Source organism: Physeter macrocephalus, unplaced genomic scaffold, assembly GCF_002837175.3.
Source record: "Physeter macrocephalus isolate SW-GA unplaced genomic scaffold, ASM283717v5 random_1151, whole genome shotgun sequence".
Lineage (NCBI taxonomy): Eukaryota > Metazoa > Chordata > Mammalia > Artiodactyla > Physeteridae > Physeter > Physeter macrocephalus.
This window is the reverse complement of record NW_021146226.1, coordinates 1-13,981: the sequence shown is the minus strand read 5'-3', so window position 1 is coordinate 13,981 and position 13,981 is coordinate 1. Positions and strand designations below refer to the sequence as shown.

The window sequence follows — 13,981 nt, the reverse complement described above, 5'->3', positions numbered from 1 at the left end:
AGCAGACTCATATTAGAACGTATCCATAGACCTGTGAGACAGAAACTACTAAACTCAGGCAAGGCCTGAGTGAGACCTTGACCAAAGCCACTGAAGACAGCCTATCACAGCCCATCACTGTCCAGCAGAGCTGGGGCAGGAGCACAGAGAACAACTTGTCAGTTCCTCATTGCTCAGCAGACTAAACTATTGGTTGGCTTCAGGGTCATCTCCCACGAGCTGCCTAACTTCTACAGAAGGACAGACCTCCAGGGCTCACCTGGGAAGTTCCAAATAGTTTGAAGTTCAGAGAAACAAGGCTCTTCTTCCTCTGTTGCATCCTTCTGCATTTGCTGTAGCACAGGGACTGGCATTATGAGTCCCTTGCAACCAACATATGTGAAATTGACTAAGTCCCAGGGCGAGTGCTTTAAAATATTTATGATTTGTTCCCTCCTGTAGGCTCTGAATCATCCGTTTTTTGCACTGCAAATTAGCTGTTTCTGCTATCCCATCTTTGTGTGCCCCAAACACAGCAGAGTATCTAGCCTACGGAAGGTGCTCAACAAACATTTGCTGGACTTAAAATCTTACATTTATCTCCACAGCTAGAAGATGTTTTTGCCAAGCAGGGCCACTATGTTAAATTTTCTTTGTATGCACTTCGAGATACACAAACATGTTGGTGTTCAATACATATTTGTGAATGACTAGCTGATTATCTGACCAAACCTAATAACCCTCCAGGCTGTGTCTGAGAACCTTCATGGGCACGAACTCTGAGAAATACATACAGTTATGTAGGAGCTCTTTGTTCTTTTCAAGGCTTCCCCATCCCTGGAGATGGAGGGGGCAGGTTCCTGGGTGGTTTCTCAGGAGCTATACTTTAAACCCATGGTTTTGGAACCAGTAAGTAAAGAATAAACCTTAGATTCAATAAAGACCCCACGAACACCCCCATATGAACACAGGCATGTGTTGCAGAAACATATATCCATATGTATCTACTACATGCAAGTATACATACTGCATGTATCAAAGCTGACAATCATTCACCAACAGTAAATTATCAGATGAGTGATAACAACAGCAACGCAGACTTCTGTTTTTTAATACTTATTCTCATTAGGACTGGTAGTAAACCAAGTGTTTTTTGACAAAGAATAAATACCATAATTTACTCCCTTTCTTGGGTTCAGTATTTCCTGAGGTGCCAAGACCTACACTTTAAAAAAAAAAAAAAAAAGGTGGTCACTATTTAAATTAAAAGCCATAGTCTGAGAAGTGAAATCACAGAAAGGCCTCAGGTAAGTCACGTCAGTTTTTGAGCCTCAATGTGCTATTCTGTAAAATGGGGTTAATATCCCCCTACCTCATGGGACCGTCTTAATAAATGCGATGATGGGGTGGGGGACTGACCAGTAAAGTCATACAAACATATTGTTATTCTAGCGAGATCTCTTAATCACTGATGACACTGTATCCCAGAATGCGTTACAAAATTACTGCTCCAAGCGCACATTATCCAGGACAGACACTTGACACAGCAGATGAGTTGATCTGTGTGTAAATTGAATCCTGTTTCAAATACTCTAAGGGAGTGTATCCTGTGAGGGACTGGACATCTTCTAACGTCTGCTCGGCGCGTTCTGTTCCACTATGATAGGGTTTTCTCGCACGCCATGCAATTTTCTCGCGCGGTCCCAGCATGCTCGTAGCCGGGATCCCTGAGCTTTACGGCCCAGACCCAGAGCTGGATAGGAGGAAACAGGCCGGACAGCCTGCGGCCCCTCCCCGCCCTCTGGGCGGCTCCTTCCTCTCTCCTCCAGCTCCGGCGGGCAGCGGCGCTCGTGCTGTGTCACTTTCGCCATCCGGAGCCTCCAGCCGCGGAGCCCGTAGCTACAGCGGCTTCTTCCCTTTGCGCGCGGGCCCCTAGCCTGGGAGCTAATCCCCGGCCGCAGAGACCCAGCGCCGAGCGGACAGAGCCGGCAAAGGCATGCGGCCGGCTGGGCACCCGGCAGCGGCGCAGGGCAGCGCGGGGCTGGGCCCGGGGCCGGTCAGGCCGGACAGCCTTTGGCCCCCACTATCTCCAGGCCGAAAAATTGGGAGGGGGTGCGCAGAGCGCGCTGATTCTCTCCAGGATCTGCGAAGGCGGCAGCAGGCGCGGGCACGAGCACCCACAGAGCGCCCCCGGCCAAGGGTCAATCGAGGGGCGTGGGGGGGCAACGCGCGAGCGCCCGAGGCTCCTCCAGGCCCAGCCAGACCAGCCCCCGGCGCCACCGAGTAGGTGGACAGTCTGCCGGGTCAGGGGGGCGTCGGGACGCGAAGGGAGGGTTACGCAACCCCAGGGTCTCCCCGGGCCCCCAGCCGCACGACCCCCTTCTCCAAGTAACCCGGGCGCGAGCGCGGACACACACACCACTACGAGCCCTGGCGGGACCGATACCCCGAGCGATCTGGGCCCAAGCGCGTCCCCACAACGCCGCGGTCTGCGGTCCCCGCCCCCCCCCCCCACGCCAGAGCGGTGTGTACACACACAAACAGCTGGGCGCGGGAGGCGACGCCTCACCCCCCGGGTGGGGATGCACACCGCGCCGCCAGCCACCCCTCGCGTTTACACGCCGCAACCCCCTCTCTGTTCACACCTGCCCCCAAACTCCAGCCCTGAAAACTCCACGAAACCAAACAGACAACGCCGCCCACAGGAGGGGCTCGGACTCCCGACTGTCATTTCACGTCAATGGAGAGACGTACCCAACTCAGATGCGCGGTCCCCGGGACGCCTCCCTCAGATGCACCCAGGCTCCAGCATCCGGCCCTCAGGGGCAGCACAGCTCCGCCGCAGACAAGCTACCGCTCCCCCCGCCCGCCGCCCCCCCCACCCCCCACCACTGCCGGCGTCCGGGACAGTCACCTGCTCGCTGAAGGACCCGAGCCGGAACCCGGGTCACCAGCCACCGCGAGCTGGCTTTTCAGAGCCTGTCAACTTAACCCCGGCTCCGCCGGACGGATCCGTTCCCCAGGCCCAATTACACCGCGGCGACAGGAATGAATAATAATAATAATTTTTTTTAAGCCAACAGAATCACCGCCGTGGGGAATGTCCAAAGCCGCGACCTCAGTGGATCTACCGATTCGGGTTCCTCCTCTGCTCCCATCCCCCGCGCCCCCCGCGGCCCGCGGGCTCACCGTGGACGGAGGGAGGGTGCAGCCTGTCTAGACGACAGACATCCCCGCGCCCGCGGGGACGGGCGCGCACACACACACGCGGCCGCCACAGACACAATCAGTCACCAGAGGAGGGAGGGGCGGCGTGGAGATACTCTCTCGGGGTCCCTCCGGGAGCCGCCACCCTACCTCAGCGGAGCACGGTCAGAACAGCTGCAAGTTTGGCCGGTACTAAACCAACTGCTTGATGCAGCAAATGCGGGCTTCAAAACAAAAGAGAGGAATCAAGCTCGCTCTCTTCCTCCCCCCGGGTCGGAATCTGGCACATGACAGCGGCTACACCAAGCGGCTCCAACGCGAGCCGGGCTCCAGCCGTGCGCCCCCCCAAGAACCCCCCTCCTCACTGGAGCTCCAGAGCTACGGCTCCCCTACCGGCGGGGAACCCGGCAGGGAAGGGGCAAACCTCGGGAGGGGGCGAGATCGTGGAGTGCGGTCCTCGACAGAGGCGGGGAAGGTGGATGGGCGCCGACTCCTGGCTGCCCCGGGCGCTGGGAGGGGGGAAGGGGGCTAATTGTTTGGGTCGGTTTTCCCGGATTTATCTATAAGCACGCGCACGTCACGCAGCCCTCCTCGCGGGTCCCCGAATCGATCGGCAATCAGAGATGACTAAAAGAGGGGGGCGGACGGGGGGATGCTCACCTCGGGGTTCCTCTGGCCGCCGCTCCGAGCCCTAGTCGGGGGGTGGGGGAAGGGGGCAGGGAAGGAGAAGGGAGGGAGGAGGCTCGGGAGAGCCGACTCCAGCCTCGAGTTCCGCGCGTCCCGGCTGCGGAGGGGCTCCGGCGCCCCAGCGCAGAAACCCAGCCGACAGGGGAGGAAGGGAGGGGAGGGAAAGAGGGAGGGAGGGGCGGGTGGGGGAGAGGGAGTAGAGGAACGGAAAAAAAAAAAAAAAAAAAAAAGATCCCCGCTCTGACACAGGGAAAGAGAATGTAGGAGAGTGACGTCCAGGCCCCGCCCTCCCCTCCGGCCACGTGCAGCGACTTGAAAGGAAAGAGGGCGGCGGGAGGCCTGATGGGTAATGTAGTTCGCCTTTCTTTACCGGGATGGCGGGCCCTGGAGAACGGGGCGCCGCCGGGACGCCGGGGATGTGCCTGAGCAGCAGAGACAGCCTGTCTGGCCACGCCGAAACCCAACGCCCAACGCCCGTTCCCCTCCCCACCACGTGCTGGCGCAGCCCTGGGTGGGGACCTCCGCGTGGGGAGAATTGGGGGCTTAGGCGAGATCCAGGTTTGGAGGGAAACATTTGATTTTAGGGACAGGACGGCTTTAAGGATGAGGACTTCCTTGCTTTAAGTGCTAGGTCCGTCCTAATGGCAGATAAAAGGGAGCTTTGTGTACGCGCTGGGCGGCCCAAGTCCAGTTATTAACGCTGTATTAAATGCTAACGTCTGTTATTGAGATGCATATGTTATAATTAACATTTGAACATCTCTGTGGCAGGGGCGGGATGTTGTAATTAGATATGCACTTTGCAACCAATTAATTTTCCATTGGCCATGCTAAGGGCTAAGGCTGGGGACTTGGTGACTGGGAGAATTCAATGCAATGTATAATTCAGTAATCACTTAACCAAATCACCAGCGTTTTCCAAGTGCCTACTAGGTGCTAGGCACTGAGCTTAGCACAGAGAAGCCTTCTGGAGAAATATATGATGCTGTACACCCTCCAAGCAAGGGGGTTATAAACTCATGGAAGGAACTGTGTGACTCAGTATAACTGCGAAGAAAATCATTTATTAATTCATATAACATTTGGTGAGCATTTTCCACAGATGGGACATGTCTGGGAATGCCAAGACAGGTGAGACCCTCAAGGAGGTCAAAGTCTAGTGTAAGGACCACAGTCAATGAAAGTATAGGGGATAAGTCCACACTTAACATAGGCATAGGCGCAAAGTGCTACGGAACCCTCAGGAGGAGCAGCCAACCAGGATGGAGGGTGGATGGGGGTAGGAGAGAATGAGGGAAGGCTTCCTGGAGGAGGGAGTACTTTAGGTAAGAATTACTAACATTTTTAACAAAGGCAAAGGGAGGGGTAGGCCTCTGACTAAGTCTACAGGGTACAAAGGCTCGAGATGAGAGATAAGAGAGCAAATTCTGAAAGTCCCAGCAATTTGACAGGGCAGAAGGGAGGACCCAAAATGCGGGTGGGTCAGGGATGAAGGGTGGGTCTAGAGGGCAGCCTGGGGTGGCTTTTCAGCAGAGATGGGGCTTGCAGTGGGCCTTGAAAGAGGGGTGGGATTTCTTTCAGAGCGGAGAGCATGTCTTCCTGACTTTAAGCTCAGCATGTGCCAAGCCGTGGTGGAAGGAAAGCCAAGCAGCATCCGCAGTCACATCCAGTAGAGCAGCTCTTTTGACTCTTGTACCAAAGGACATGGAGGAGTGTCATCCCCTCCCTTCTAAGGGGAGGCAGCAGGCCCATAGTTGTGCATTCATAAGAGGCAGAGTGGCTACCAGAAGCCAGTTGTCTGGGTGCCAGGCCCAGTCCCCCTGGGGCAAAGGAACATGTTTAAGCACACCTGACTCTTCCTACTGGTTTGTCCCTCTTAGCATTTATGCCTCACTGGCTCAGCAGTTATTTTTGCGCTTTAACATCTGGATGATTTCCTGGATTTACAAAATATGGACTAATAGTCCCGGAGTCTATCCACTCAGCAAATTCCCACTTTACCTACCTTTTGTTGTCAATGCTGTTTTGCACATTGTGTGATATGCACATTACTTGCAAAGGAACAAGAATGGAATTGTCTGGGTCTTGGTTTTGCCTTTGCTTTAAATCACTCCCTCAGAGGTGAGAACAGGATACAGCCCCAGAGGTGAGGAAGGGCTGAGCAACCTGCAGAGTGCAAAACATCCGTGGAGAGTACATGCCTCTGTTTGGCGGCTGTGCCTCTGCAGTGACAGGGCCAGTGGTGTCAGCACAGACTCAAGAGTCAGCCTGAACCCTCAGCTTGAAGCCCAGGCATGACACTTCCTGGGTCTGCGACCTTGGGCTGTTTGCTTAACCTCCAAATGAGTGACTTGGGCAGCTTATTCAACAACCTTTCTTGGACTTGTGAGAACCAACAGTGAAAATGCATGTAAACTGGCTCCACATCACACAGCAACTCATGGTGATGGTCATTCCTTTCCCTGTGCCAGGGTCTTTCTGGGCCAGGAGAGTGATCCCTGAATTTTTTTTTTCTGCAAGTAGGCCAGCAGAGCTGGTGTTGCAGGGAGGATTCCTGCAGGTGACTCATCTTCATGTGTGAAGTAGGTTAGGGTTGTCTTCAAGGAACCTTCACCCGATTTTAGTCCTTACCTCCCGCGGGCTCAGCGCTCCTAACCCTCCCCAGCTGACAAGTGGTTACGCTCTCCCCCTCCCCACCCTGCTGCCCCAGGACCCCCTTGTGTGTGCACCCAAAGCCCCTTCTCTGGACAGTGTCCCCAGGCTCCCACATTCCTTCTTTCCACCTAGCAACACTTACCTCCTGCTCTCCACATCCCAGAGCCTGGCTCTCTGCTTTACCTTCAGCCTAATCCACCTTCATCAATGGATGATAAGATAATCTTTTCATTCTCTCCTCCAACTATGACATGTTTGTCCTCTTATCTAGAGCTTTCTGAAACGGCCTTTGCTGATGGGGATTTGGGGCTGGAATGGGGATCTTTGAGAGGAAGACTCTGTGGGTCGCTCAGACTGGAAACTGTGGCTTTCCCAGTGTGGGAGGCCTGGGGCTTCATTGATCCCTCATGTGATGGCCTTCCTTCCCTGCAGTTGATCTTATGCCCCACTTGCAAGCCTGGGACAGAGGAGCTGTTGGATGCAGAGTCAATAAACTGGCACTGGAATTGGTTAATTAGGCAGATTTGAGTTGTTCAAAGTTGCCTTTACCTGACTTGTTACCACATAGCCTAGAAATGAAAAGCCAGACTGTTTCTCTCTGTCTTAAGCAGTTGCTTTTCCTAATCAATACTCTCCTAAGATACTAGCAAAAGGAGGGAATTCCCTGGCGGTCCAGTGGTTAGGGCTTGGTGCTTTCACTGCCATGGCCTGGATTCGATCCCTGGTCAGGGAACTAAGATCCCGCCAGCTGCATAGTACAGCCAAAAAAAAAAAAAAAAAAAAAAAAAAAAAGAAAGAAAAAGGACACTAACAAAAGGAAATATTTCTCTTTTCTTCCCATATTGTCTTCTGACTACTGACAGTCTTTCCTCCATCAGTCAGTGCATTTATTGAAGGACTGGTGGGAGCCCACCAGAGTACAGGGGCAGAGAAATGGCCTGCTTCAGGAGCTGGCACCCATGAGATAACAGAAGAACTGATGGGGTGCTATTCTGCCTGAGGGTGATGTTAAATGAACAAAGCGTTCCTAGCAGGCTGGGATGGTCAGAGAAGACTTCTGGGAGGAAAGTGAGCCTAGATCCACTTATAACTTCCCATCGGGAGGAGGTCAGCAGTGACCTAAATCCCAGTTTTGCAGCATTGGCCTGGGAGGCATTGCGGAAGTCATGTCTTCATGTGGAAGCTAGAGAGTGGGTTCATCATGCATCAGTTTGGTGGCCAGTGACCCCACAGAGGGAAGGAAGTTATCAGTCTAGTGTTTTCGCTCTGCTGCTGTGGTGTTGGCCTGGAGAGATAACGGCTTGATAGAATCAGGTTAAATTTCACCCCTGTCTCATCTCAGCTTCCACCACACAACCCCAAAGACCAACACCTGAAAGGCAGATGGAAAGTAATCTTCTAGGGTTGAAGTTGGTGGTGGAAGAAGGGACACCAATAGAGAATGATGAGCTTGAGAAAAGCAAAAGCTAAATAAGAAATAAACCAACAAATGTTTATTGGGTGCAGGCTACGCCTAAGGGGTTGCATGGCACCTTGGGGAACTCAGTGTGTGAAACTAGGTTCCAGGCCCCACCTGCCCCTATCCTGCTGTGTGACATCTCCTCTCTCTGGGCTTCAGTTTCCACACCTGTAAAATCAGAGGGTTTGTGATCTCTATGATTATTTCCAAACCTGAAGTTCTCCCTTTGAGAAGTTTATAGTCCAGCTGGCAAAAGAAACTGAAAGTTAAGTAGCCAAAAGCATGAATTTTAAGCTGTTTAATTCCAGCAGATCAGGAAGGGTTTGCAATATTCATTTACCAAAGCTCTGAAATCCATGAGGGAACAGAACATAAGCAGACCTTGTCTCACAAGATTCAAGGACAGTAAGTGAAGCCCATGAATAGTCAAGCATTCCTCAATTTCTTTAGAGTTCAAGGTCAGACCTCACAGGTCAGTGGCATGAACACCACATCCATGGATGGCCTTGTCCATGATGAGGACTTGGGCAAAGATACACCTCCACATATCTGCAAGAGACAGGTTTCATTATTTCTCGGGCTACACTCTGGAAAAACTGTGCCACCCTCATCCTGGGAGGGGTGGCCCGGCTTACTGGACCAGGGGTATACACTTGATCCAAGGGACTCCAGACTATTGGCTATGCCTGGACTTAAGTGGCCCTGGCTCCAGCAGATGAAATGAGCCAATCAGATTCCTTTTTGCAAGAATCTTCAGGAAGAGGCCGAGAGACCTGTGCTCACCGGTGACTCTGCTCAGTCAGGTGGGGGAGGAGGGGCTTGTGGCCTTAGTGGGCCAGGCAAGAAGAGTAGGCAGAGGAGGGGGGTGAAGGGGGAAAAGGGAAGGAGAGAGATGTGTGGAGTAGCCTCAGTTCCAAACTTTCTGATTCTCAGTCACAGGGTGCTCTACAATACCTCTCTTTGATTCCTGATACTTCTGTATCCTTATAGTAATTCCCTTTACTTTGTGCAGGGCTGAGTGGGTTTCTGATTTTTGTAATCCAAAGACCCATATCTCAAACAGCCTGAAAGAGAAGAAGTGCAGAGAAAGTTACAACCATTATGATCCCTGTAGCTGGGAATTTCCCCTCCTGAAGATGCTCTTCCCTTTTCTAGCCTAGATGTCTCCCTCTTCAACTAGTTGATAATTCTTGTCTCCTAAATCTTATTCTGAAATGTCTGCAAAATAACTTGACCTTGAGCCTTCCACAGCCAATAAATCCCCTATCCAAGAAAAATAGGTACTATATTAATCAAACAATTCCTATTTGCCAGGCAACAAGCGAAACACTTTCTGTGCTTTATTTCATATAGTCGACGTTGCAACTTTTGCAGTGGAAGGAACTGAGGCTAGGAGGGGTGACAGAACTTGCCCAGAGGCGCACAGCCAGCAAGCAGGTGGTAGTCCTGTGGACCTCAGAACCAGCAAGTTTTAACCACGCCCCCTCATCTCCAAACATCAGCATCCACCTTCTCAAGTCCCCAGCGAGCACCTTTCCTCTAGCTGCAGGAAACATCCTTCTTCCTCACTGGTGCATTTACAATGAGGTGCTTTTTTCTTTTAAACTGAGACTTCCGAGATGTGTGTGCATTTGTTTGTATATAACTGATGCCCCAAATGATTCTATGCTGTAGAAGAAGGATCATTGTTCATATACCTCATCAGTCAAAAAAATTTTTTTGATCTGCCTCTATATTTCTCATTTATTTGTTATTTATTTTTAATCTATTATATTTTCCCAAATAGATATTTTATTTTTTCTTTCCATTTGATTGAGATATAATTGACATAAAATAAACATTTTAAATGATGGTCTAAAGATGAAACAAACATTTTAAAGTAATTTTAAAATTTTTACGAATTTATGATTCAAAAGTCCTTTTGCTCTTAGGGAAGCTTATTTTTTTGCATAAATTTAACATGAAGGTGACCATCAGTAAATATCATAATATTTTCTTCTGGCACCCCAGTGGCTTGTTTTGGGATACACATATCTGGGGCCCACATATCATACCCTGGATGTGCAACGTTTGTCATGTTCCCCAATTTGTTAATAATACAGTGATTTCAGGAAACAATGAAGAGGCAGTCAGCTAAAACTTAGTGAGTTTTCATTGCTTTCCTGACTTATTTATTACCCTAGTAGTTTTTATTTTTGTGTGTTTTAAGCCAGTGATTTATTACACATAATTATAATAGTTGGGATAGCATTACTTATGCATTATTCATCCAGCTAAGTCACTTAATAAAATTAAAAACACACATTTCTAGGTCGTTGAAGTCTTTAGAGACACCGTTTGAAAAATCACTTAAATGACCTCTTTTTTTACCCTAGTGTTTACGGAGTACATACAATGCGTTTGCTCTAAGTTAGATAGCGTGAGTGATAAGTACACACAAAAATGGGCATTCATCTATGCTTACAGGACCTCACAGTTTAGGTCAGAAGAAAAGACAGGCACATTTTAAACAGACATGGCAGTATAAGACTAAAATCCAAAACATGCCCAATGTACAGCACAGAGGGAGTGATTGTTCAGAGGAAGGGGAGTCTTGAGACCTGAGTGGCAGGGAAAGTTTTACAGGAAAAGTGGGGCCCGAGCCAGGCTTTGAGGCCTGAATGTGATTTGCATGGAAAGGGGATAGGAAGGTGGCTGTCCCGTGGGTGGACAGCAGGAGCTTATAAGTGGGAATTAGCAAGTGGAAGGGTGAGGGTGAGCAAAGGGTAGAAGGTGGCAGTAAGTCCAGAAAGGCAGTACTGTGGAGCTGATTCGAGCCTGGACTCAGGATGCACACAGACCAGAATATGAATCTTGCCATCACCTTTTATAACCAGGTGTCAGCCTTGGGTAACTTAAGCACTCTGACCTCCTGTGTCCTCTATAAATCGCAAAAATAATAGAGCTTGGGCTTCCCTGGTGGCGCAGTGGTTGCGAGTCCGCCTGCCGATGCAGGGGACACGGGTTCGTGACCCGGTCCGGGAAGGTCCCACATGCCGCGGAGCGGCTGGGGACACGGGTTTGTGACCCGGTCCGGGAAGGTCCCACATGCCGCGGAGCGGCTGGGCCCGTGAGCCATGGCCGCTGAGCCTGCGCGTCCGGAGCCTCTGCTCCACAACGGGAGAGGCCCGCGTACCGAAAAAAAAAAAAAAAAAAATAATAGAGCTTTCCTTGGTAAGTTATCACGAGGATTAAAGGAGCTCATGTCTGTGAAGCACTGAGCACATTGGAAGGGCTCAATGAAGGCTAGGTTTTTTTGGGGGGTGTTATTCTTGTTTTTTGTTGCTGTTTTACTGGGGATAGGCTGCGTGGGACCTTGAACGAAAATCTGAGCAATCTGGACTTTTTTCTATGGCCCAGGAGAGTGAGGTTAGATTTTGTTTCTGAGTGGTAATTCAGACACAGTGGGACATGCCGCAGTCCCAGGCCCAGTGAGTCCAGTCCGACCTGAGCCGAGGTCCCAGTATCCTTCATTGGCACCTTCAGCACGACCTCTGCTGGTTCAGCAGAACCTGGGGGATAAGGAACAGACCTTCGGGTGCTCTAGGGGCTGACATCCTGTCCCTCCCTCACCCACATGCAGACATAAATATGCACACTCCTCCTCTTTTTCCATTTTGACAATATTGATGATCAAATTTGTTTATACTCCACTCTTTCCAAAAAGGACTTGAGACAGCTTTTTAAATTCTAAAATGCACCTTGTATATGAAGATAGGGGTTTACACAAAAGATGCTTTATGAGATGATTATCCTTTTTACAAAAGGAGTAACCATAATTTCTTTAAATAGCAGCTCATCTTGTACATTCAACATCGATCTGACTGACAAAATTTTGCTTTGCCAGCAACTTTTCTGGAATGCGTCAATGGTATTAGTGTGATTCACAGCACTGACTGGTTTTGATCAGGTTTGGTACTTGAATAAAGGGTGTAAGGAGCCCTTGAATTTATTTTGTGCCATCTTAAACCAAAAGGGCTCTGCTGTATTTTTTGAGGAATTTCTTTACAAACCAAGATGTACAGAGCTAAGCAATTGAATTGAATCTGGTCTAGAGACCACTGAGCTGCCACTTGGTCATGGAAGCCTGACTGGAGAAGGAGGCAGGGGAGATTTTTCAGGTAAACAAGGAAAGATGCCGGTTGGTTGATGTTGAATGGGAGAACATCCCAGGAGAAGGGAGAAGCGTGGAGAGATGCTGGGGCTACGCTTCTCCCTAAAGGGCAGCAGCAGGGGTGGCCCACCAGCCTGGAACCGCGGATAAGCCGCAGAAGAGACAGGAACAGCCTAGTGACAGTTCTCCTGGCCCCCATCCCAGAAAAGAGTTTTGGTCTGATGCAGAGATAATGTGCGCAACACTCCCTTCCTGCTATACCTGATTTCAGGTCTTATCAGACATACCCTTTCGGTGGGCATGTTGCCATAACAACCTTATAGTCACTGGAGGGCATCTATAATTGGGAGAAAATGGCATTAATTTAGTTACAGTTTTGTTTTTTTTTTCCCCTGGGAGGAGTTTTAGTCCGAAGCTACTTTAAGTACTCGGATTCAGATGTAATCTTTTTGCCTGAGCAGACTAATAATCACCTCGTAATTTAATTACTAAGCCAGCACCAGTGAACTCTTCTGCTGTTGACTGAGTTATAATTTTTGAATACCAGCTTCATGGGCAGGGCCTGGCTCTGAAAGCTGTAGTTATCCAGATGCAGGTCTTAACCTATGCTGTGCTTCTTGAAGCTACTCGGCCGTAGAATTCGCTCCAGGGATGCTTGTGAAACTTGAGCACGTCCTGAGTGGTCCACCTGTCAGCTATGGCAGGCGTTCATTTCCACCAGAGAACAGGTTGTCCTCACCATCACTTCTCCTTTCCCTACAGTCTCCTGCCACCTGGTATGATCCCATTTCCTAGGCCTAGAAAGCCTCCAATCTTGGAATGATAGGGGTTTTTTCTCAAATTTTTAAATCTTAAAAAATCGTGGTGAAATACATATAATATAAATTTATTGCCTTAACTATGTTTATGTGTACAACTCAGTGGCACTAAATACATTCACATTGTTGTGCTACCATCACCACCATCCATCCACAGAACTCTTCCTTGTGCAAAACCGAAATTCTGTACCCCTTAAACAAGAACTCTCCATTCTCTCCCCCTCCTAGCCCCGGGCAACCACCATTCTCCTTTTTGTCTCCATGAGTTCAACTTCTCTAGGGGCCTCATATAAGTGAAATGATACAGTATTTGTTCTTTTGTGGCCAGCTTTTTTCACTTGGCATGATGTCCTCAAGGTTCATGTAGGTTATAGCATGTGTCAGAATTTCCTTGTTTTTTAAGGCTGAATAATATTCCCTTCTACGTGTATACCACATTTTCTTTATTCATTCATCTGTCGGTGGACATTTGGGCTGCTTCCACCTCTTGGCTGTTGTGAGTAATGCTTCAATGAACCTTTGTGTGCAAATATCTCAAGACCTTGCTTTCAGTGCTTTAGGGCATATACCCAGGAGTGGAATTGCTGGATCAAATGGTAGCTCTTTTTTTAGTTTCTTGAGAAACCACCATACTGTTTTCCATAGTATCTGTACTGTTTTACTTTTCCACCAGCAATGCACAGGGGTTCCAATTTCTCCACATCCTTGCCGACCTTTATTTGTTTTATTTTTCTATAGTGACCATTGTAATGGGTGGAGGTGGTAATAATAATTTTTTATTAAAGAGAGGACCTGTCTAACCTCACTATTTACTAACACTTCTACTAATAGCAGTTATAATAGCTGACACTGAGTACATAGCACATGGCAGCCACTTGTATTAGGGTTCTCCAGAGAAACAGAACCAATATCCCTCAACACAGAACAAGGGCTGCTAGGGATTAACAGGACAACCTCTAGTAATGCAGTTCTTTTATTTTGTTTCTAAAATGTAATGCCTTTCCTGATGATGATGACAAAAAA

The 13,981-nt window shown here is 49.3% G+C and overlaps 1 protein-coding gene across 1 annotated transcript; it reads left to right on the top strand.

Moving 5' to 3' along the window:
* Positions 1–873: 873 nt before the first annotated feature.
* On the top strand, positions 874–3,289 carry LOC114485276 (uncharacterized). The gene is made up of 3 exons (XM_028486429.1): positions 874–888; positions 1,698–2,262; positions 2,642–3,289. Exons 1-3 carry the CDS (start codon positions 874–876, stop codon positions 2,902–2,904), a joined length of 843 nt encoding a protein of 280 aa, XP_028342230.1. The 3' UTR covers positions 2,905–3,289.
* The last annotated feature ends 10,692 nt before the right edge of the window (positions 3,290–13,981 follow it).